The following is a 25,893-nucleotide window of genomic DNA, read 5'->3' as shown; positions in this document are numbered from 1 at the left end:
TGGACACATGCATCTCCATCAAGGATGGTCACCTCAGCACTTCACTGTACCGCAAGCCCACAGATAACCTCACGATGCTCCACTTCTGCAGCTTCCACCCTAAACACGTTAAAGAAGCCATCCCCTACAGATAAGCCCTCCGTATAACGGGATCTGCTCAGATGAGGAGGATCGCAACAGAACCTACAGATGCTGAAAGACACCCTCGTAAGAACAGGATAATGCCCTCGACTCATCGATCAACAATTCCGATGCGCCACAGCGAAAAACCGCACCGACCCCCGCAGAAGACAAACACAGGACACGGCGGACAGAGTACTCTTCGTTGTCCAATACTTCCCTGGAGCAGAGAAGCTACTACATCTTCTCTGGAACCTTCAACATGTCATCGATGAAGACGAACATCTCACCAAGGCCATCCGCACACCCCCACTATTTGCCTTCAAACAACCACGCAACCTCAAACAGACCATTGTCCGCAGCAAACTACTCAGCCTTCAGGAGAACAATGACCACGACATCACACAACCCTGTCACAGCAACCTCTGCAAGATGTGCCAGATCATCGACACAGACGCCATCATCTCACATGAGAACACCATCCACCAGGTACACGGTACATACTCTTGCGACTCGGCCAACATTGTCTACCTGATACGCTGCAGGAAAGGATGTCCCGAGGCATGGTACATTGGGGAGACCATGCAGATGCTATGACAATGGATGAATGGAAACCGCTCGACAATCACCAGACAGGGGTGTTCCCTTCCTGACGGGGAACACTTCAGCAGTCAAGGGCATTCAGCCTCTGATCTTTGGGTAAGTGTTCTCCAAGGCGGCCTTCACGACAGCGCAGAGTCGCTGAGCAGAGATTGATAGCCAAGTTCCGCACACATGAGGACAGCCTCAACCAGGATCTTGGGTTCATGTCACACTACCTGTAACCCCCACGACTTGCCTGGGCTTGCAAAATCTCACTGGCTGTCCTGGCTTCAGACAATTTACACCTCTTTAACCTGTGCTTAATCCTCTCTCCACTCGTATTGTCTGTACCTGTAAAGACTTGATTACCTGTTAAGACTCGCATTCCAACCATTATCTTGTAATTGAGTTTGTGTCTATATATGCCCTGCTTGCGAACCCAACTCCCACTCACCTGATGAAGGAGCAGTGCTCCAAAAGCTCATGCTACCAAATAAACCTGTTGGACTTTAAACTGGTGTTATGAGACTTCTTACTGTGCGCACCCCAGTCCAACACCAGCATCCCCACATCATGGTTCTCCATGAATGGTATGCTTTGTCTGTATAGCGCGCAAGAAACAATACTTTACCACTGTATACTAGACATGTGATCAAATCAAAGTCAAATCATATAGGGCGGGATTCTCTCATCTTGTTCGCCTGCCATGGCTGCCAGCAAGAATGGAGAATTTGGTGCTCAGCCAAAACAGTGCCTCTGCAGAGGCACTGAGAATCCCAACCAAGGGTGAGGTTAGAAGTTTCAGAAGATAATCTCCCAAAAGTATGTTGCTCGAGTCCATTGTCCTTTTAACCAGAACAACTTTATGGCAAGTATTTGTACAATCCAAATGTACACAAATTGGTACACAAATTAAGAACTTCTGCTCTGTTCAAGATCTCTCTCTCTTCTGATATCATTATTACATCAGCATCATGTATGCATCTGATGTTAACCCTTTATGTAGTGTGGCAAGAGAATGGGGATCAGAGGCTGTCTGCCAGAACTCCATCCCAAAAATGACAGCCCTGGTTTCCCTCCTGTGACCCCATTGTAACCCTTGACTGAATGTTGTAAATATGACACACAGCATCCGGATAAAGGTGGGGGAAGGTATGACTTAGTGCCCCCAGGATTTCTCTTTTTCAATTTCTGCTCATTTATTATGCTGTAAGTCACCACCTCTACAGAGGTGGTGGCACTGGGACAATAACACAGGTGGGAAAGGTTTGGGGAGGTGAAAGATCACATTGGCCTCCAGTTTCCACAATTCTATTGGCTAGAGTGTCTTTCAATGCCAATGTTTGCATATTACAAAGTATTTATTGAGTCTTGCAGAAATTTTAAAGAAAGTTATGTTTAGTGAGTAGAGAAATAATGGTTGGGTTCCTCGAAGTGCAGTGTATCATTGACCTGATAATTAAAACCCTCGTCTGAAAGTTGTGGAAATTTCATGACTATGTTTTAACTCACTAAGTGTACAGATAATCATAAAGTTCAAGTTTATTTATTAGTCACAAGTAGGTTTACATTAACATTGCAATGAAGTTACTGTGAAAATCCCCTAGTTGCCACACTCCAGCGCCTGTTTAGGTACACTGAGGGAGAATTTAACATGGCCAATGCACCCAACCAGCACGTCTTTCAGACTGTGGGAGGAAACCGGAGCACCCGGAAGAAACCCTGCAGACACGGGGGAGAATGTGCAGACTCCGCACAGACAGTGACCCAAGCTGGGAATCGAACCTGTGAGGCAGCAGTGCTAACCACTGTGCCACCGTGCTGCCCTCGTAATGCAATCTACCCTTGCATTTAAATGTGTGCTACACAGCAATAATGTTTTTTCTCCTAAGACAATCCAGGACACCTGCACTGATCAGCCAGAGCAATGTGACGAAATGATGGTTCGGAGACCAAATGTATATGTCAGCTTTGGCTAATAACACCCTTTTGTCATCCAAGGCTAGATTTTGAAAGCAGATGCAACATAACCTAGGGTGCTATCTGCAAAATAATTGAACAGAATCATACTTTGATTCTATTGAGTGGACAAGTCAAGGGGAACCCACCCTTGTAGTAGCTTGCCTTTGTAATTGGACTTATCCTCAAAACACAAAAGCTGAAGAAGCAAGGTCAAGATGATCAAGGTAGAGATGTCCGGGGAGATAGATATACAAACATCTATCATCAACAAAATGTGCATTATTTAGGAGATTATTCCAGGTGTCCTTCATTTGTATGCCACAAGTTATCCTTTCTTATCCCTTGCCTCTAAGATAACTGATCTCAAATCTGTGAATGCTCATAGTCTCTCAGGGTGAAGATAATTGCAAATTTGAAACATCGTATACAATAGGAAGCTTGCATTGAGAAAAAAACACACACACAAACCAAACTGCCAAAAGTGCACTCTTTCAATTTCCCTTCATTATGGCTTACTATTGTTACTGCTTACCACTGTGAAAAATAACCCAAAGCTGTTACTCCAATGTGGTGCTAAGTCAGCACCAGAAAGGTTGTGAGGCTTGTAGCTAGATCTGCATTGGAACTGAATTGGCTGCCTTCTCAGTGATGGTGATGTCATTGCAGGGTCTACTTTTGGTGCCATGCCACTTGGGAGTCCAATGCCATAAACATGGCATTGGAAAAAGGCAAAAAGGATGCCATCTGACCCAACATTTTGTGCTGACCAAAAAAATCTTATCCAACTTAACCCACTTTCCAGTTCTTGATCCATAGCCCTGTAGGTTCCAGCCTGTAGGTTCCATGTGTACAGCCAAGTGTTTTTTTATATATGATAAAGTGTTCTGTCTCCACCACCATTTCAGGCAGTGAATCCGAGACATCCACCACTCTCTCCGTAAAGAAAAACTCAATTCCTTCTGCCTATTACCTGTACTTTAACTCTATGTCCCTGATTATTGACCCCCTCAGCTAAGGGAAATTGATCTTCCTATACACTCAATCTAGGCACTTTAGAATTTTATACACCTCAATTAAATCTCCCCTCAGCCTCCTTGTTTCCAAAGAAAACCTAGCGTGTCCAATCTTTCCTCGTAGCTAAAATTTCACATTCCTGGCTACATTCTCCTTAACCTTGTCTGTACCCTCTCTAGTGTAATCACATCCTAACTGCCAGGCTCAGTTCAGAAGCATCGTCATAAGGTAGCATTGGAGGAAGCTACATTGATGTAGTCATTATCACATGAAATTGCGGCATCTTCAAACATTTCTTGCAACCCATTCGAATGTGAGAGCAGGCCAAATAATTCCAGCTAAACTCTGAAAACCTTGAGCTATTATTCTTCAACGCATCACCAGAAACAGTCATTACCGCCAATCTGTAAGTAACAGTTGTCCTCTTCCCAGCGTCTTGATGCTGTTGGCATCTCCTGGATACACCAGGGTGTTCTTCACATCATGCCGCACATCCTGCATGGTGTAGATTGATCCCTTCAACTTTCTTTCCCACCTGCAATAAGAGGTGCGATTCTCTCAGTGCTTTTATGTGAGACCAGTGCTTTTGAATCATTATTTTTAAAGATGTATGCCACTATTATTTTAGTGGATGGGCTTCTCAGCTCAGCAGATTTGATGCGATCATCCTTTGGAGAAAAACACTTCTACATTATTCCCTCCCAGCTCTGTTGAAACTCTGATGTTCTATGATTCTCCTTAAGATGTAACCTTTCTCACTCCTCACCTCCTCTTTAGTTGGTGTAAGTAGCTGGTTTGTGATGCGCGACTAAAACACTCGGGAGGCTAGATTGTACCCGGGGAATAAAGGCTTTTATTACTAACAAGAATGGAGCACACTATATACAATACAATCCCAGACTAAAGGGTCACCAGGCAGTGCAGTGACCTTTATACTTCCCCAGGTAGACGGAGCCAACTGGAGTGTACCACAGAACAATATCAACAGGTCGAACAGCCCAACCCTAACCCCAACAGTGACAACAGTAACATATCTACAAACACCCATAGTGCTGACCATCCATGGCTCAGCACTCATAGTGGTAACCAACTATGGTTCACCACAGTTTGTTAAAAGCCCTGATTGAATCAGTGAATTGGGCAGATGTGGAGGTGCCAATGCCCTCAGCTATTTCTTAGTGTTTGGCACCTATTAGGACGACAGTGACATGAATTTAGGAGGAAGTGCTCTGTGTTGCAAATGAGAAGATGTGACTCAGCAATAATAGGTCTTTCAACTAATCCAAATCTCTGGAAACAGCAAACACTTCCAGTTGTGTAAGGGATTAATCTCATAGACAGCCTGAACCCTGACCACTCTCCTCCTACCACCTCTCCATTTCCTACTGCCTCCCTATTGATGACTTTCCAGCACCTCCCTCATGTCTACTTAGAGACTCGACGCTTATCATTCCTGCCCCTCTCTTAGAACTATGTGGATAGTGCTAGCATCCTCTCCTCCTAACATTGTGAAGCATGCAAGCCAGATAAGACATCCTACTCCTGACTCATCCAGTGGGTGGAAAATCTGATCCAGTTGTTTTAAAGCACAGCAGCTGGATAAAGAAAGGAGAGAGTAGCACAGTGGTTAGCACTGCTGCTTCACAGCTCCAGGGACCTGTGTTCGATTCCCGGCTTGGGTCACTGTCTGTGTGGAGTTTGCACATTCTCCTCGTGTCTGCGTGGGTTTCCTCCGGGTGCTCCGGTTTCCTCCCACAGTCCAAAGATGTGCGGGTTAGGTTGATTGGCCATGCTAAAATTGCCCCTTAGTGTCCTGAGATGCGTAGGTTAGAGGGATTAGTGGGTAAATATTTAGGGATATAGGGGTAGGACCTGGGTGGGATTGTGGTCGGTGCAGACTCGATGGGCCCAATGGCCTCTTTCTGCACTGTAGGGTTTCTATGATTTCTAGTAAAAATTGAGACTGTGATTATGAAGGCTGAAGTTAGATCTAGACCTGGCGACAGAATTGCACCTGTGATGCTTTTTTGTTTTGTGTGCACGCATCTGCTTTGCAAAGAACACACAGATTTAGGCGCTTCACTAAAGGCTTCACAATTTCAATTCACCCAGTCTTTTACAGATATTTCCTTGTGAATATTCTATTGAGTGTCAATGCAGCAACCCCCTTACTTTTCACTCAATCACTGCAGGTAATTTGATCTGGGGAATGGAGTGACAGGAGACGAGGCGCTGCCATGAGAGGAATATTGCAACTAGCTGCTTTTAATTACTGTCTCATTTATTTGTTCTTTTATGTTATGTGGTTATTGATGATATGGAAATGAGTAATGCTTTGTGTTATTCTCCATCTGCATGAACATTCATGTTTTCACTTACCTTACCCAACCTGATGATATAATTGCATCATTTATGGCACGGAATATCTTTCCAGTAAGTGATTGAGTTGGCTGTGAACACCAGAAGACCCTCAGGGCCTTCATTCTCTCTGTGCCTTTACTTTCCTGACCTTATGCCAGCCAACATGACTCTTGCCAGCTTCTGAAAAGTTTGGGATTTTGGTCACGTCAAACGCCCTTGACGTTTCTTCTCCTTCCATCATTGCAATTCAGTCGCCAGGTCCTAATCTAACTTCAGCCTTCTTGATCATAGTCTCAATTTTTACTCTCTCCCTTTCTTATCCAGCTGCTGTGCTTTTAACCAACTGGATCCGATTTTCCACCCACTGGATGAGTCAGGAGTAGGATGTCTTATCTGGCCTGCATACTTCACAAAGTTAGGAGGAGAGGGTGCTAACACTATCCAAGCGGTCCTGCGACAGGGAGAGGAATATCTGGTTTTATTTGAGCAGATGACCAGAAAGAGCTGGCCCATTGCAGGAAGTGTCTGTATTTTTGTCCATTGTATAATGCCCCTACCATCAGTCACTACTTCCAGCACAGCTGAAAGTCACAAAGTTGGCAGGGGGAGGTGGGAGCAGAGGGGGAAGGAATCTATATTCTATTCAAGTGTAATAGGTACAAAAATGAAGGCCCAAAGATACAAGTGAAACAGAATGGGCATTTCCTGTATTGTTTGTCACTATTTCTCCCATGTTGGTTGGTTCTGTGATTTAAAAAAAAAACAGTTTGCATCCCCATACATTCGCTATGTGGAACTGGGCACGAAATGCAAATCTGTAGAGAAACCCATGGGTTGTGCATGCTATTAAAAGAACTGGTATCACTGGTTGAGGAAGTGAGAAAATCAAGTTAGCAGACACAGTGACATCAATAGTGAGCAGTGAACTGCTGTCACTTGCATTTTGATCAGTAGAATCGAGGAGCACCTGTGATCCTCAGTCCAATACAATTGATCAATACTGGCAGCAAAGTGCAGATAGTAGCGAAACTAAGACATCGCAAGCGCGTTAGAGTATAAAATGTTATCTTAATGAAGATTGATACAAGTACTGTTACTTGGGCTAAATAGAGATCAGTATTATTTTGGAGTTTTCTGTTTAGTTTGCAGCCTAAAACCAAACTTGTACTTATCTGTATATAGCACTTATCAGCAGAACCAAGCTCCCAGCAGGCACATTCTTTTGCATGAGCTTCGGAATTAAGCATTCGGTGACTAGTAAGCCTGAAGCCACTGAAGTTTGATGTGTAGGATATAAAGATAGCTCACATTGCTATTTGATTTGCACAGCTTCCGTTATTTCTTATTGCATGGATCTACCATTTGGCAATATGGAAACTCGGAGGCGTGCATGGAGTGACAGCTGCTACAAGGTTTTATGTGAATAGATACTCATACATCCAGGGTTAAGTCTTGGCCTGGATTTGGTTGCAAAGATGCAGTTTTTTGCTGAAGTTCATTAAATGCAACTACCCATTAAAGGGCTTGGTGTGTGTCCTTGCTGTGGTCAGGCTGATGGATACAATGCACTCAGAAGTTAGACTATACGGACTATTTCAGTAGATGAGGGGTTGCAAATGGTGGTGAACATTGTGCAGTCATTAGCAAACATCCTTAGGCTAGATTGATTGGCCGTGCTAAATTGCCCCTTAGTGTCCCGGAATGTGTATGTTAGAGGGATTAGCAGGGTAAATATGTGGGGTTTCGGGGGTAGAACCTGAGTGGAATTGTTGTCGGTGCAGACTCGATGGGCCGAATGGCCTCCTTCTGCACCGTAGGGTTTCTATGATTCTTCTTATGATCCCCAATTCTGACCTTATGGTAGAAGGAAGGTTATTGCTGAAGCAGTTGAAGATGGGTAGGCCTCGGACACACCCCTGAGGAGCTCCTGCAGTTATGATAGCGACTGGTCATTGTAGCAGTCTATGCCAGCCCACAGGAGGCGTTGTCATTTTCTGCTTGAGCTGATTGACCTCCAATATCTGCAACTCTCTTCCTTTGTGCTAGGTACGACTCCACCCTGTTTGGAGTCCCCCCCCCCCCCCCCTCCCCCCCCCAATTCTCCTTGACTCTAGTTTTGCTGGGGCTCCTTGATGCCACACTTGGTCAAATGCTGCCTTGATTTCAAGGTCAATCACTCTCTCCTCACCTCCTGAGTACAGCTCTTCTGTCCATGTTTGGACTAAGGCTGTAATGAGACTAGGAGCTGAGTGGCTATGGTGGAATTCAAACTGGGTGTTGGTAAGCAGGTTGTTGCTGAGTAAGTGTTGCTTGATAGAACCATTGATGACCCCTTTCATCACTTGGTTGACATCATGGAGCTGCTGAAGAAAAAACGCCATGTCAAATTAGAGATCTGTTACTCAGCAGCTAGATTGGTTCATGAAGACCGCCCTTTCAATCTCAACTTTTTCTGAAAAATATTGTTGGCTTTCTTCCATCTACGAGAAATGATGTAATCCACGCCAAATTAATGTCTTAATTTGGTGCACCTTTGCTGATGAGTATGAAGGCCAAACTTTGAGAGGCTGGTTTTACCAAAAGCACTGCACATGAAACTGCCAAATAACATTTTGGGTGATTGTTTCAGCGTTGGCATCTGTTGCCAAACTGCCGTAGCCACTGATCATTGTGGTAGTCAATGCCAGCCCACAGGAGGTGTTGCCATTTTCCTCTTTTACCAGATGGTGTCTCCCAGGTGTGATAGTCATTTTTTCTTCTTTTCATGTTTGCAAGTGGCTTTGGGCATCACATTAGTCGTTTGATTCCAGCTACCTCACTGCACAGAAGTCCTTGGGTCTGTGGATGTACCCAATCCACTTAAGCCAACTCTGACTAGTGCCAATACACATGTGAGCTCTGCCTTTGAGAAACTGCAACATTCATGATTTTGTCATGCCAAGATTTAGGATATGTGCCCACAAAGCATTGCAGACAGTGAAGGTGGAAGCCATGTTTCACAGCCATGTAACAAAGTGTTGAGAACAGAGCGTTACAATCCATCAATTTGATCCTCAGGATCAGCTTGGTGTGATCCCATGTATGTTTTCTGAGTCTATCAAAGATTGTAGCTGCTTCCCTTGTGCATGCATCCAGTTCTGCACAGGGGATGTGGGCATCGCTGGCTAGGCCAGCATTTAATCATCATAGAAACCCTACAGTGCAGAAGGAGGCCATTCGGCCCATCGAGTCTGCACCGATCACAATCCCACCCAGGCCCTACCCCCACATATTTTACCCACTAATCCCTCTAACCTACGCATCCCAGGACTCTAAGGGGCAATTTTTAACCTAGCCAATCAACCTAACCCGCACATCTTTGGACTGTGGGAGGAAACCGGAGCACCCGGAGGAAACCCACGCAGACACGAGGAGAATGTGCAAACTCCACACAGACAGTGACCCGAGCCGGGAATCGAACCCGGGACCCTGGAGCTGTGAAGCAGCAGTGCTAACCACTGTGCATTTATTGCCAATCCCTGAGGGCATTTAAGAGTCAACCACATTACTGTGGTCCCGTGTAGGCCAGACCAGATTTCCTTCCCTGAAGGATATTAGTGAACCAGATGGGTTTTTACAACATTCGACAATAGTTTCATGGTCATGATTAGACTTTAAATTCCAGATTTTAATTAAATTCAAATTTAACCATCTGCGTGGTGGGATTCAAATCAGGATCCCAAAAAGCATTACACTAGGTCTCTGGAATGACTAGTCCAGTGACAGTACCACTATGTCACTGCCTGCTTGGGACCTTAGATAGCAGATTTTGCTGACCACATCCAGTGGGGTGTTACTTAGTGTGATTAGTAGCAGAGGTGCAAGACCTTGATCCCTGAGCACGGTTTTCTTGACATTTAAAGTACAAGAGAACAAGTGACAAACATGGGAGAGACAGTGAGGAGGCTTTGTAGCTGAGTTGCCGTGTGGGTGACTAGCACAACATCTTCAGCATAGAGTTCTCTAATTAGGCCAGAATGTGTTTTTGCCTTCGCTTTCAGTCTCAACAGATTGTAGAACTTGCCATCTGACCTAGTATGCAAGTGAACTCCCCTTTCCGATTGGCAGGGAAGGCAAAGATCAGGATCATGGAGAAGTGGCGGTTAGGACAGAGTCATGTTTCATTGTATTCTTCACTCCAAAACTGTCATGGAATGACAGGAGCACTCAGATCTTCAACTGATGTCACAGGAGCACAGCTCACGGTAGCGTTCAACCCAGTGCGATATTTCTTTTGTCAGCGTGCACTTCACCATCTGCCGACTTCAGGGGAGCAAAATTGGTGATGGCAGGGCCAAGCATCCTTTTGATCTCTTTGTACACAGCTCATAGATTTCCATTGTCAGGGACGATGTGGATATTTTGATATAAATTTGATGTGTTTCTTTGCACAATATCTCCCTGTTTTTTGCAGGGACGCGGAGTCATCGAACAGTGCAGTATACTGCATGTTGTCATAGAAAGAACAGATGAGATTGAAGAGCTTTGTTGGACAGCCAATTTTTTTCCCAAAATCCTGTAGACTCCCCCGCTATGCTGAATACGTGGGTTGAATACCTTCGTAAAATCTACAAAAGTAAGGTAAGGGGGTAAACTCTGCCCCCTACAGTTGTTGCTGGTGTATGGAGAGGAACATGTCCACAGTAGGTGGACAGAAACCACACTGTGTTCCTGGTACACTTGGTGCACTAGTAGTCTTATGATCCTAGCAAAGGCTTTTCCTGTGTTGCAAAGGAAAAAGATACCCCTGTAGTTGTTGCAGTATCCTCTGTCACCTTTGCTTCTGTATGTGTGATGATTTTGGCATCCAGCTTCTCGTGTGGAATGAAACCAACCTTTCAGCAGGTAAGGAAAAGGTCATAAGCGTGTAGCGATAGATGGGTCTTTCCGTGTTGGAGCAGGTCAGCTGGGATCCCATTCTTGCCAGGTGCCATTCTGTTCACTCAGTGGTCTATGGCCTTCTCGAACTCAAGTGAAGAAGGCTCTTCATCCAACTCATCCATGACAGAAAGCTGAGGGAGAGCGTCAAGCATGGACTGGGAGATGTCTGACTCGCAGGAGCACAGCTCACGGTAGCGTTCAGCCCAGTGAGACATTTCTTTTGTCAGCGCGCACTTCACCATCTGCCGACTTCAGGGGAGCAACTTCAGTAATGGCAGGGCCAAACATCCTTTTGATCCTTTGTACACAGCTCATAGATTTCCATTGTCAGGGATAGTTTGGATTTTTTGACGTAAATTTGATGTGTTTTTTTGTGCAATATCTCCTTTTTTTGTATGGTTGTCTTGGCTATTCAGGTCATGCAATGTTTCAGCTATTGGGCTTATGCTGTGCATCATGTGGACATTGTTTTTTTTAACATCAGTGATCGATACCATCTCAGCTGTGTAGGCCTCAAACCAGAAATAAAAGCAACAAATGCTGAAAACCTCAGCAGGGCTGGCAGCATCTATGATGAAGGAAACAGAGTTAAACATTAACTTTGTTTCTGTTTCACAGATGCCTCAAGACCGGCTGAGTTTTTCCAGCATGTTCTGATTTTATTTCAGATTTCCAGCATCCACAGAATTTTGCTGGTGTGTGATGCGCGATTAATTCACACGGGAGGCTAGAATGTACCCGGGAATAAAGGCTTTTATTCATGACAAATAGGAGCACACTACTTAACAATATTATCCCAGACTAAAGACTGCTAGGAAGTTGCAGTGACCTTTATACCCCTGTAAGAAGGCGGAGCCGAACGGAGTGTACCACATAAACAATAATAACAGGTGGAACACCCAAACCCTAACCCCAACAGTAACAAGAGTAACATATGTACAAGTACCCATAGTGGTATCCATCTATGGTTCACCACAGTGTGTTTTGCCTTTATGAAATTATTCCTCTGCTGCTTCGTAGATGATTGAGCTTAGTGACCTCCGAGCTTCATCGTTACCAGCATTCAATGCTTCCTGGTAAATATTTGGTGGGTAGCAATTGTTCTAGTGTGAGTTGCGGGCATTTGGCATCTTTGCTTGTGCAAGGGATGTTGATGTGTAGTAGGGCTGTCTTGTTTGGAGCTGCAAAACTTTCAGGGTTGTACCTTCACTCTGCTGCTGACAAGAGGTTGGTTAGTATCGCACTCTGCATTGTAGTAGGTACAGGAGAATGCTGTGCAGCTTGTACCCTTTTATAATGACCAAGACTAATTGCTGCAAATGTCCAGACCTTGGGTTTTGCCCTGATACCCTCTGGTGACGTCTGTCTGGGAAGAATGTATGTCCACTAGTCCACTAGAGCTAGTGGCTTTTGCTACCAAATAAACCTGTTGGACTTTAACCTGGTGTTGTTAGACTTACTGAAAGAATGTATTCGGGGCACAAAGCTCAAGAAGCCGTGGTCCATTATGAAAAATATTTCCCACCTCAATGCAACAGAGGCATATTAGTCATGAATTCCATTTCTGCTCCAACACACGTGTTGAAGTCATGCAGGATGAAGTTTGTCACTATTTTGGATGTTACTCAGAATGTCACCTATGGAGTCGTAGAAATAGTCTTTGTTTAAGGTGCTGACAAACCGAGTTGGAGTGTAGACACACTGGCAGCCACAGGGAGATGAGGTGCTCCAAGATTGCTATTGGTGACTTGGTTGACTGCTCATGGCAGTCTTCAGTGGTCTTTCCATGCCAGTAATAGGTGTAATTAGCCTTACAGAGCCTGTGTCATCTCATCTGGTTTCATGTAGACAACATTGTCGACACCAAGCTTGTGCAATATAAGAGGTTTCAAGACCCGGCTATACATTTTGGACAAGGAAACCCTTAATGGAGAGATATCAGGACAACTTATCAAACAACAAAATTTGTACTTAACAGACAAAGACAGTCAGTAAATTAATCTAGATAATTCTTGCTTCCAACCATGCTATGGACATGGACAGCTTGAGATACCTCTTCAGTTTTATCTCCCTGTGTTTTCTTGTATTCTTGAACCTCTTCAAGTGAGTTATTTTATCCTTTGCAGCCAAAGGTCTTGCTGTGTGCTGATGTTGCCATTGTGCTTTGTCCTTATGATTTAATTAGTCACAGACAAATGTCTCATGGTCATAAACTGAACAGGATATCTTCAACATCTAAACAGTCCATCGTTGACTTTTTCCTGAACAAACATTTACAAACTTAATAACCCTTACACTCATTTAGTTATGCCTCAAAAGTCCATTGGCCAATACATTTCAAAGCATATCCTTGATCACAATTGGTAACATAGTTTTGGACATCTGTCCTACTTTTCTTCTCCTTCCCACACTATCAAATCACATTATGATGTTCAATTTTACTCCAGTCACACAGATCAAAAATCCTAAGTGTATATTTAGAATTAACTCTTCATCTACCAGGAGTTCATATAAAACACGCATAAAAAGAATTCACAGCATAAAGTATAGAAAGTACAAAAAATGTCCTACAGTAACTCAGTCAATCAGGCTGTCTTGCATACACTTGATGTGGAGTGTAGGTTATTGTTCAAGTCAGGGAACATAGTCCTCAAATTCCAATTTCCAAGCTGAAAGATTACCTTTCTTGCTGACTCCATCCCATCCCTCATGATTTAGATAATGAATAAACAGCTTATACTTCAGTTTTACTTGTTATTCGTGATTATTTCTCCAAATAAAATGGAACTGGCAATCCAAATAATACAATAAATATAACAAAAGTTATGTATTTATGTGGAGAAAATAAGTTCCAATTGAAGCAATTTTGAATTAAATCATTTTAAGAGTAATGATGCAACAATTGCTGCAAATAATATCATTGGGGGAGAAAAGTCAGCATGAGTCTTCTAGTTTGACAAAAGGCTTGTGAGCTACAAGAGTCAATAAACCATGACAATCTAAAATATTGACAAGTTAAATTGACTAAGAAGTTCATCGCAGGCAGTGGTAAAAAAAAGAGTATCAAGTTGGCTGCCTGTTCTATGCAGCACCTGATACTTTATTCCATAGACAACAATGGTAGTGGGGTAGCGGTATTGTCAATGCACAAATAATTTTGAGAACCAGGGTAAGGCTTTGGTGGCTTGGGTTCGAATCCCATCATGGCAGATGGTTCAAATCTCACCACAGCAAATTCAATAATTCAAGTCAATTGTTGTAAAGAACCATCTGGTTCACGATTGCCCTTAAGAGAAGGAAATCTGCTGCCCAGACCTAGTCTGGCCTATATGTGACTCCAGATCCACAGTAATACAGTCTGAAATAGCGAAGCAAGCCATGCAGTTGGTTCAAACCACGAAACGGAATGAAACCGGATAGACCACCTGGCATTGAACAGAAATGACAACGGCAAACTCAGCTGCCCTTAAGCTTTGGTGCATCCCTCAGCATGTAGTCCTACACCTTGGAAAGTGCCAAGCTGCAACATTGGCTCTTTGCACTGGAAGTCCAGTAGGTTTAAAGCGTCTTTCACCGACTTGATCAGTTAATGCTTACCTTGGTGTGAATCCCTGGCTACAGTTCATAGAGCACAGTCTGACATTACAGAGCTGTTTGGGATGCACCTTAACAAAATCCACTGCAGCTCTATCCAGACCTGCTTTGCAAACACATGATCCAGAAGATTGTAAACCGTTTTTTTGCCCAAAGTATACATTTATTCTTTTTCAAAATTGCATTTCATTGCAGTTCAAATTGGGCATTACCCAAAGTGCAATAGAGTTCATTTCATTCCATATAGCCAATAGCATGTGCCTCAATGCAACTTCACTAACGTGATATTTGCAATATACATTCCATGACGAGGGTATCACATGAGGGGTTTTAGACAGTTTCCCTCAGTATACTATGGCAGGTACCTTAGACAATGTCCTTTGGTTGTAAACTAGGGTTTCAACATATGGCAGCTGGATAGGGATACTGGAATATCCTCCCTAAATCTCCTCACCTCACTAATTCACTAACTCATTAAAGGGTGGCACTGTGTTTAGCACTGCTGCCTCTCAGCGCCAGGGACCCGGGTTCGATTCCCGGCTTGGTCACCGTCTATATGGAGTTTGCATGTTTTCCCTGTGTCTGTGTGGGTTTCCTCCGGGTGCTCTGGTTTCCTCCCACAGTCCGAAAGACGTGCTGGTTAGGTGCATTGGCCATGCTAAATTCTCCCTCAGTGTACCCAAACAGAAGATGGAGTGTGGCGACTAGGGGAATTTCACAGTAACTTCATTGCAGAGCTAACGTAAGCCTACTTGTTACACTATAAATAAACTTTATTTTTAACTTTACTTTTACTTTACTAATTGTTGCACCTCAGTTTTGACCAAGCTTATCAAGAACTATTCTAATATTTTTTAATGTGACTTCATCAAATATTGTCTAATAATGCTCCTGTGGTGCACCTTTGGACATTTTTGCTGTTTTTAAGTTGTATAAATGCAAGTTGTTGTTGAGTGAGTTATTGTGTTGGCTCTCTAATGTACTTGTGTATTCATACCAGTCAAATCTCTAATGTACTTGTGTATTCATACCAGTCAAACTACCCTTTTAAAAATAATTTAATAATCCCTAACTCAAGTTACTGTTCCCTCACAGATTCCAGGGACTGAATGGCCAAGTCCAGTTTTTATACATCTCATCTCCTTTCCCAAATATTGGTGTTCAACTCCTGAGGAGAATGTGTGATGTGTGGCATCTTTAATAATCTCCCCTACAAATATCTCCGTGGTTGCTATTAGCAGTGTTTACCTAGTCAACACCACACTTGGCATGTTGCAGTAATGTGGGATAACCTCCCCTCTAGGCAATTTGGCTAAGGTTAGTAAATTCACTTCTGAGACAAGTGTGAGTGCAAATGATAGTCAGACTGAGACTGGAACTACTCTTCCGGCATGGTGGCACAGCGTTCAGCACTGCTGCCTCACACACCAGGGACCTGGGTTCGATTCCCGGCTTGGGTCACTGTCTATGTGGAGTTTGCACATTCTCCTCGTGTCTGCGTGGGTTTCCTCTGGGTGCTCCGGTTTCCTCCCACAGTCCAAAGATGTGCGGGGTTAGGTTGATTGGCCATGCTAAATTGCCCCTTAGTGTCAGGAGATTAGTAGGGTTAATAGGTCGGGTTGTGAGGATAGGGCCTGGGTGGGATTGTGGTCAGTGCAGACTCAATGGGCCGAATGGCCTCCTGCACTGTCGGGATTCTATGAATTGCATACTTCAAAACTCATTTAAATAAGTGTGATCAAAATAGGAATTTAATTAATTCTTGAATTTAACAGATTGAATTATCACTTCAATCTGATTAAGTATTTTTCCAGAAATTAATAAACTTGCTGAGATGAATGACACATATGTGGAAAGGCATTGTTTGACATGAAACACAACAGAAATGGATTCAAAAATTTAGCTTATGTGGCACCGTAATGTAAACAAAAGGATTGCAGGGTGCTTCATAAAATCTTGTGTGTCAGTTTAGAAAACTGCAGAAGCTGGCTAACAACTTCAAAAGCTGACACAGTGTCCAGAAATTGGCACTTTGAGAGTAGCTTCGATTATAAACCCATGGCTTATGAAAACCTGTGACGAGATTCTGTGACCCAACTCATAGAAATGTCACTGATTATTAGTAATATTAAGAGATGTAGTATTGATACTATATCATTTTGAAATGTAGCTTGTATAGATCATAGACTATATACTTGCACTTAAGTTGATGAATTTAGAATACTATTTGACGGTTACGGCACTGCAGATCACCCTAGGACGCACTCTAACATGCTCCTGGCCTGATGCCCTAATCTGTCCTTAATTTGACTTTCCTTTCTCCAGTAATAATCTCCCATGTCTTCCCTCCACTACTAGTTTTCCACACTCTTCTTTTCAGTGCCATTCTTTCTCCTGTCTTCAGAGCTAATCCATCAAACTCTCTTCCCAGTCCAAGTCCACCACTTTCCTCCCTCCAGTGCTGCCTTGTCCCCTCCATTTGCAGTGCTAGTCTTGCACACTCCTCCTTCCAGTGCTATTTTGCCCTGTCCATTTGCAGTGCTAGTCTTGTCCTCCTCCACAGTGCAGATCTTGCCTTTTTCTCTCATGGTAGTCTTTTACACTTCTCCATCCAGTGCAAGTCTTCCACTCTTTCTTTTAAAGACTTCCCTCCAGTGCTGGTGTTCCACTCCACAGGCTCCCATTCTTTGAACATATGAATATTTTAAAAATCAAATGTAACTTTGAATAACTCTCCTCATTGGCAAGTCATTTTGCTTGAAGTGAAAAGGTTTATTTTCTTTCTGGGGATGAAATTAAACAATTTAATTTCTGGTTTTCTTGTCCCTGGTTGCACTAGCACATGAAACAACATGCATTAAAACCAAATTTTCTGGTCTCTCAGAAGTGATATGGGTATTTCCCACAGTATCGGAAATTTAATTTTCATCCAGTTTAGTGCTGCTTTGTGTGCTGTGCATGAAACCATTGAAAAGTGAGAGATGAGCTTTTTAAATAATTAATCTTTGAACTGGAAATCAGTATGTCCCTCCAGCAAGGCGGCATTTCACAAAGATGGTGATTCAAACTTAGCTGGCATTATAAGCTTATTGGAAAGAGGTGAGTTTGAGAAAAGGAAATGGGAGGCATTACGATCCCCATGGAGACTGATAACTTTTACAAACCGATTTAAAGGAACCGCACAAGATTTCAAGTTTTAAGACTTTTAACAAACAAACTAAAAGCAGCATTGACCAAACATTACATAATAGGCAACGAATACTTGAAACTGCAGAAATGATTATCTTTATTAATATTTTAACTCGACCAATAACCTCATGCCACATTTTTGGCAAATTTCCAAACCAATTACCGACAGTAAAGCCCATTCTGGCAATTTCTCCTTGACTTCGGATTCTTTAATGGCCATGAGATGCATCTCTTTGGCCAGCGACTGTCCTCCCCCAATTCTGCCTGATAGCTTGCTGAGAACTCTCAGCTTTCTCCGTTCTGCTGGCCACACCAGCTGTAGACTTTGAAACCCTCACACCTCTCTCTCTTTCTCTTTCTGCCCAAAAACTCAGAGATCAAGGGCAGAATTCTCAGGCTGCACTCGCCTCAAAACCAGAGAATCCCGCCTGAGGTCAATGGACCTTTGCATGGTCCATCCCACCCCCCCCCCCCGCCCGCTACAATTCTCATGATGGGTGCGCCAGGAGAATTCCAGCCCAAATGTCAACCTAGTTGCAGTTGCCTTTATTTTCAGGTGTGAAATACACCAAGTACATTTTAATAAAAGTCTATTCATTCGTGGGATGTGGGCATCACTGGCTGGGCCAGCATTTATTGCCCATCCCTAATTGCACCTGAACTGAGTTGCTTGCGAGGGCATTTAAGTGTCAACCACACTACTATGGATCTGGAGTCACATGTAGGCCAGACCAGGTAAGGGTGGCAGATTTCCATCCCTAAAGGACACTAATGAACCAGAAGGTTTTTTTTAATGCCAATTGGCAATGGTTTTATTGTCATCGTTCAATTTTTAATTCCAAATTTTATTAAATTGAATTTAAATTTCAGCATTAATCATGATGGGATTCAAACCTGAGTTACCCTGGGTCTGTGGATTACTAGTCTAGTCATAAATAGCCTCTGACCTGAACCTCCCTGTCCCCATGGTAATGAAGCCACATTGTTGTCAGGCAGAACTCAGCAAATTACATGGCTGCCTTCATTCCTCCATTTTCTCTTGAAATAAAGAGACAGCCCAAAATAATTTTATAAAACCTTCTATTCATAACAGAGATCAAGAGATAGAAGAACAATTATATTGTAACTTAAGCTACAGTTAAAAACATAATGGGATCTAGATCAAGAGGAGCTGATCTAACCCATGTAGTGCTAACTTTTGGGTGGCTTCCTAAAATCTTGCAAAGTTGGTCAACTATTTCAAGGTCTTTCACCTGCCTTTGTTTGAATCTGCAATCTATGGTACTGCTTAGTCTTGCTACCTTTGCCACCTTCAGGCTTTATATCGGTATAACTTTTTCCAAGCAGGCCTCCCGTGACTTTGGCTCCAATTCATCAGGCTTTCAGCAATATACCCCATTACCTCAAGGAAGCCGGGATGGCACTAATCACAAAGGTAAGAACAGATATGGCAACAACTAGTGCCTTTCAAAGATGAAATCTAAACAAGAACAGTTAACTTGATATAAGAGGAGAATGACTTAGTTAAAATAAAGACAAAGTAGTTTTCTTTGCTACAAAATTATCTGTAATTTTTTCCGTTGCTAATGTTTCCACTCTTATAGCTCTGTATTTCTGGAGCTGTTGCATTTGTAGATGTATTGCTACGACTGACTTGGAGTAATCTATACGTCAATTCTCTTATTAGTTTTAATTGGCAATGACCTTCTATTGTCTATAGCTAATTTGTCATGATTAATTTTGATGCATACAGTCTCACTGTGAAGAGTATAATATAGTCATTAACACTGAAATACTTGACTAATAGCAATATTTTCTGTGCCGTAAAGGTGTGTGACGTTTTTTAAATTGAAATTATTTATCAATTGTAATTGAGATTGTGTAAGATGCTTTTCTCTGCAATAGTTATTGTGAATAATGGATGTTCTGAAGATTTATATAACTCTGTTTGTGTTCAAACACATTACCAAGGCTGTTCTGGATTGTTTTGCCATTGCCCCATCTCAAACACGTCGATGGCTTTAAAATGTAATCGTATGTGCTTCATTTATGGAATCGTGTAGCTGAAACTGTTAAATCGTGCAGTGTCGACTCACTAATCAATAACTATAGGGCCAGAATGCTATGCTCCCCTCTAGGGTGGGGGCAAAAAAATTGTAAGGCCAATCTTAGCTCCGGGATTCTGTGTGGCCTGACCCAGATGCAATTTCACGGTGGGACACGCACGCATACAATTAAATTCTGTCCATAAAGTCACAAAGGAGGCAAGGGCCAATGAGGAGTCTTCCAGAACTGCACATCTTAACGCAACATAACAGGGGAACGGTGTATTGGGAGACTGTCTTCTATCATCTGTTGCAGCAGGAATTGGAGCCAAATACCAGGACAAGTACAGCTGTTCCTGCAGCTGTGAAAGTTCACTCCTTCAATGTTCAGCTCATCTATGTCTTCACGCATCTCCCCATATCACCCCTCCTCTCAACCCCATCTTTAATCCAAACGAAAGAGGGAAGGCTGAATCCTTGGCGATAGTAGTATCTTCATGATAACTGGTTCATAACTGCTGTCAGGGCACCAGGTTCTGCTAGTTGGTGCCAATATGAGAGCCACATTCAAATCTGAGCAGTCAGTCAGCAAACTGTAGGCATCAGGGATTGATCCAGTCAATTGGTACATTTGGTATTGAATTAATCTTGTCGGTCAAAGAGTCGTAGAGATTTGCAACATGGAAACAGGCCCTTCAGCCCAACTTGTCCATGCTGCCCTTTTTAAAAAAATCCCTAAGCTAGTCCCAATAGCCCGCGTTTGGCCCATACCCCTCTATACCCATCTTACCCATGTAACTGTCTAAACACTTTTTAAAAGACAAAATTGTACCCGCCTCTACTACTACCTCTGGCAGCTTGTTCCAGACACTCACCACCCTCTGTGTGAAAAAATTGCCCCTCTAGACCCTTTTGTATCTCTCCCCTCTCACCTTAAACCTATGCCCTCTAGTTTTAGACTCCCCTATCTTTGGTTTGCTACATACTAGATAACTAGGTCATTTAGAAGACCTCAGCCTTGCAGCGGCCACATAAGTATGAAGTTTAAGAAGAATGGGATGGAATGACTGGAAAGACCAGGCCAAGCTTTGCTCCCAGCTGATAGAACTGTAAGGTAACAAACGTGGAATGGAGTGTGAAAACGTGGATAGAAGCAAAGGGAATTCCAGAGGGTTTCCAGGTCATCTAATGCTATTCACGCTCTTCTAAGCATACCCTACTCATGGTCTACAAGACTAACAGTCCCACTATTTGACTGACTCCTTCCATCCATTGTAATACCCTTCAATGGCACGGTGGTTAGCATTGCTGCCTCCCCTCACAGCGCCAGGGACCCAGGTTCAATTCCAGCCATGTGTGTGTGTGTGTGCGTGCGTGCGTGCGTGCGTGTATGTGTGCATTCTCCCCGTGTCTGCATGAGTTCCGTCCGGGTGCTCCGGTTTCCTCCCACACTCTAAAGATGTGCAGGTTAGGTTGATTGGCCATGGTGAATTGCCCCTTAGTCTCCAGGGAAATTAGTAGTGTGAATAGTGGGGTGATGGGGACAAGACCTGGGTGGGATTGTGGTCAGTGCAGGCTCAATGGGCCGAATGGTCTCTTTCTACACTGTAAGGATTCTATGATTCTAAGACCCCCTGGGTCTTTTCGTAAATCTAAAAGTATGAAGCCAATGCAAAAAAAGCCTCATCTGTTTGAGTCTATTGATGCTCATTTCCCAATTTTAGGGCTCCTACATAATGACTCCCTTGTCATTGGAATCTGGGAGGTGGAAGGTTGCTGATCATCCACTAAAGACACTTGAGGTAGCCACAGTGCATGGCCTCAAGCAGCTCTGGGCCTGGAGGGTTTGGCTGCAGACTTGTATTTCATCTTTGACCAGTATTTTGGACATGCTGACTTTCTGGAACCAATAAAAACAGGTCAGAGGGTGGTAAAGGATCAAGCATGCTTGAGAGAGGGCACAACATGGGAGCATTATTCCTGATATTGGTGTGTCCTCCAAGTTGTGTTTCCTGCTGTCAAGTAGCTTGGCATGATAGATTCCTGCGACGTTCTGGGAAGAGGAGTCTGTTCCTCAGCAATCCTTCTCCTAAATTTCCTTCAAACTGCACACGCGTGTTTCGGGGTGCAGGCTGCCTTTACACAGTATATTGGGCACTTGCTGCTCAAACTCCCCAGCGGGCAAGGTTCAAACGTGGACTTGTGTGCCACTTATCCATTCCTGATAATGTGGGTGCTTCTCCAATTGCTTCTGTAATTAGGTCAACAGAGTGCCAATAGTGGATCTAGAAATGGGTCCACAAAACATCCAAACTTTTATCTCTTAAGTTTAGATTTGTTTCAGCAAGTCACCTTTTGTTTGTAAGTGCACTCCCCAAAGATCGACATTTGGAGATGTACCCCCCTGGATGGAAAGAAACTGAGTTCTGAAATACTAGTAAGTAGTCTCACAACACCAGGTTAAAGTCCAACAGGTTTATTTGGTAGCACGAGCCTTCGGAGAGTTGCCCCTTCATCAGGTAAGTGATGAAGGGGCAACATTCCAAAAGCTCGTGCTATCAAATAAACCTGTTGGACTTTAAGTAGTCTCAGAACACCAGGTTACTGTGCCTTCCCCAGTCCAATGCCAGCAACCCCACATCTCTGAAATGCTAGTGAGTTAATAACTGCACAACAGAGTCTAAAGGTCCTGTTAATGTAGCAGTATGAAGAGACGCAAATGTCTGTAATATGACTCGTAACTATTTTTTCCAGTTAACTAGGACAGCGTTTGTTTATAATTATTTGATTATTTTTAAACAAAGTTTTTTTTTAATCATTCATGGGGCATGGGCGTCGCTGGCTGGCCAGCATTTATTGCCCATCCCTAGCTGCCCTTGAGAAGGTGGTGGTGAGCTGCCTTCTTGAGTCGCTGCAGTCCATGTTCTGTGGGTTTACCTACAATACCGTTAGGGAGGGAATTCCAGGATTTTGACCCAGCGACTGCGAAGGAACGGTGATATATTTCCAAGTCAGGATGGTAAGTGGCTTGGAGGGGAACTTGCAGGTGGTGGTGTTCCCATGTATCTGCTGCCCATGTCCTTCAAGATGGAAGTGGTCGTGGGTTTGCAAGGTGCTGTCTAAGGACCTTTGGTGAATTACTGCAGCGCATCTTGTAGATAATACACACTGCTACTGAATGTCAATGGTGGAGGGAGTGGATGTTTGTAGATGTGGTGCCAATCAAGTGGGCTGCTTTGTCCTGGATGGTGTCAAGCTTCTTGAGTGTTGTTGGAGCTGCACCCATCCAGGCAAGTGGGGAGTATTTCATCGCACTCCTGACTTGTGCCTTGTAGATGGTGGATAGGCTTTGGGGAGTCAGGAGGTGAGTTACTTGCCGCAGTATTCCTTGTCTCTGATCTGCTCTTGTAGCCACTGTTTTTATGTGGTGAATCCAGTGCATGTCATATCCTTTTTTCATCTGAATGTTTTCCATTAATCTGTATCCTTGGGACTGCAAACGTAGTTTGCTACAACCTTTTAGCATCAGTCATAAAATAAAGCCATTTGCTGCTCAGGTCACCTAAATGTTTTTCAAAATGCTAGACTCCTTTGTTTACAATAAAATTGAATGGCAGCATTTGGCAAGCATCAATTGTAAATATAATACTACAGAAGGAGATTTAATAACATTCACTCTGTCTGCCCACTTGATGTGTTCTAGTACAAGTATATTGAAGTCTCTAAGGGTTGTTTCTCTAAAATATTTGTGATGCTGGTTGGAGGAAGATATTGTGAGGACCTCAGTTTTGGGAAAAGAAAACTGGTGCATTAGTTGAAGCTTGATGAAGCCAGCTATAAACTCTGATGAAGAGTCATCTAGATTCAAAACATTGCCTCTCTTTTCTCTCCACAGACGCTGTCAGACCTGCTGAAATTTTCCAGCATTTTCTGTTTTTGTTTCAGGTTCCAGCATCCGCAGTGATTCACTTTAATCAAATTGTTTGGACGTTGATTGTCCGTAAAGCTTTTGGAGGCTCAAAATGCTGTTTTATATAGCCAGTAATACTGGAAGATGCCTTTGTGTCACTGACCTTTCTATTGCAACACGTACTTAGTCTTTTGTTGTACTCAGTTGTCATGCCACATGACAAAAACGACCACTGTTGTCTTCGGAACACTGTTATGGTGGATATTGACAGACTGCAGAGAGCCATAACCAAATACCAAAACAGACCAGTGTATAAAACAAGAAATTTGCTGGAGCATATTACTATACTGCAGTAGAATTTTGGGATTCTTATCAGTTCATAAATGGTTTGATGTGTTCTTTCACAATTTATGCCACCAAGCTCCTGAGATTAAATTACAGGATTTTAAAACACTCCAATATTGCTGTTAGTTTATCCGTAGTGACCTAATAAAGCTCACATAATGGCATCAATAGATGCATTCAAAAGCGTAGTGAATCAATTCCTGATCCAATCGATAGCTGGGGGTTTGAGGTAGCAAAAAGGTGCGAAATTGTAACATTCCGCTCCTAAATTCAGACCCTGGATAATAGAACAAGCTGGATCAACTGTGAACATTTTTCATTATAATGTCTCATTTAATTAGTTACAGCACTTGCTTTCTGTTGTTAAAGCTTTCTGTTTTAACATAGTTTTTAATCGGACTAATTAACTTAAAATAATTAACGCTCATTTTTGTTTATCGGAAAATAGTCTAAATGCAAATTGTATAGTGTAAACAAATTTGACATTTTTTTTACACTTTCCTACTGGTCTCCACAAGCAAACTTAGTCTTTTGTTGTACTCAGTTGTCATGTTTTCATGAATTCTGGGTTGAGACAACTTTTTTGTCTCTATGTTGTAAGCCCTGCTTTTAAAAATTTGTAAATCAGCCATTGCAACCTGAGAAGTGGAATGATTTTACTTGTCTTGTAGGCTTACCATCCCATAACGAAAAAATGGCCCAGATTTTTCAAGGGCCACGCCAAGGAAGCCCCGAAGCACTGACCTCCCTGGGAATTGCCAAGGAACTCTCAATTTCCAATGGGCCAATTCCCCTGCTCCTCAGGAATGTGCATGATCGGCCAGGGCAAGAGTTCTTAGAGTGTGTTCTGGGAATTTTTCTGTAGCTGTATGTTTCCAGTCAAATGAGAAAGGAGACAGTGCTAGACCGGGTGTTTGGGAATGAAGTGGGCCAAGTGGATCAAGTGTCAGTAAGACAATATTTAGGATAATTGTATCATAACATTTAGGATGGCTATGGAAAAGGACAAGGAACAATCCAGAGTAAGAATAAAGAACGACCAGCTTCAGTAGAGTAAGAATGGATCTAGCATGATAAATTAAAATCAAGGTTGGCAGGCAAAATAGTAACTGAATAATGGGCAGCCTTTAAAGAATAGATAGTTTGGGCAGAGTCAAGTATATTCCCTCAAAGGTAAAAGATACAAAAAACAAATCTAGGACTCCCTGGATCTCAAAAAAGAAAACAATTAAGATGAAGAAGAAAAGTGCACTTAATCACGCTGGATAATAAATCAAGGCTGAACTTAGAAGGTTCAGAGGGGAAGCAAAAAAATAGTATGAAAAGAAACTGGCAGCTAACATCAAAGGGAATAGCAAAGTCTTCCATAGGGAAAGAGTATTGTTAAGACGCAATACTTCAGAACAAAATGAATGGCTGCTTGGGCAAATGAGGATTAATTAAGGAAAGTGTTGGGATCCACCCCAGGTGAGTTTCTCCAAAGTTGTTGATCCAGGTGCGATGCCTCAATTTGTCACCGTCTAGCTGGGATACCCCAAACTGTTACAACCTGGGTGAGGAGGGAAAAACTGGCACCATGTCTTTATTTGACCCCCACTGTTGGTTGCAACAAGGTTGAACCTAAAAAGGATCCCTTTTCGCAGAGAGCCTTTTCCCAGATCCAATAGTTATGTTTTAAAATAAGCCAATTTAACCAGGCTTTCTTGAGTTAAAAATAGTGAGTTTATTAATTGCTAGATGCAAGAAAAGTTTAAAGTTTTTTAAAGTTTAAAGTTGAAGTTTAAAGTTTATTTATTAGTGTCACAAGTAGGTTTACATTAACACTGCAATGAAGTTACTGTGAAAATCCCC

At 42.9% G+C, this 25,893-nt stretch overlaps 1 protein-coding gene across 3 annotated transcripts in view; it reads left to right on the top strand.

Annotated features, from left to right (window-relative positions):
- lrmda (leucine rich melanocyte differentiation associated) overlaps positions 1–25,893 on the top strand; it is a 957,716-nt gene that overhangs the window by 860,114 nt on the left and 71,709 nt on the right. For 2 of the 3 annotated variants that reach the window (XM_078199565.1, XM_078199564.1), the window contains exon 6: positions 19,090–19,177. In XM_078199565.1, the coding sequence (XP_078055691.1) occupies positions 19,090–19,177 (88 nt within the window). Of the gene's footprint in view, positions 1–19,086; positions 19,178–25,893 lie in introns of all 3 variants that reach the window. The other variant, XM_078199563.1, reaches the window with a different exon arrangement.

This window comes from Mustelus asterias, chromosome 28 (assembly GCF_964213995.1).
Source record: "Mustelus asterias chromosome 28, sMusAst1.hap1.1, whole genome shotgun sequence".
In the NCBI taxonomy this organism is placed as follows: Eukaryota; Metazoa; Chordata; class Chondrichthyes; order Carcharhiniformes; family Triakidae; genus Mustelus; species Mustelus asterias.
The sequence above is the reverse complement of the archived record's forward strand: the minus strand, read 5'-3'. Positions and strand labels throughout refer to the sequence as shown.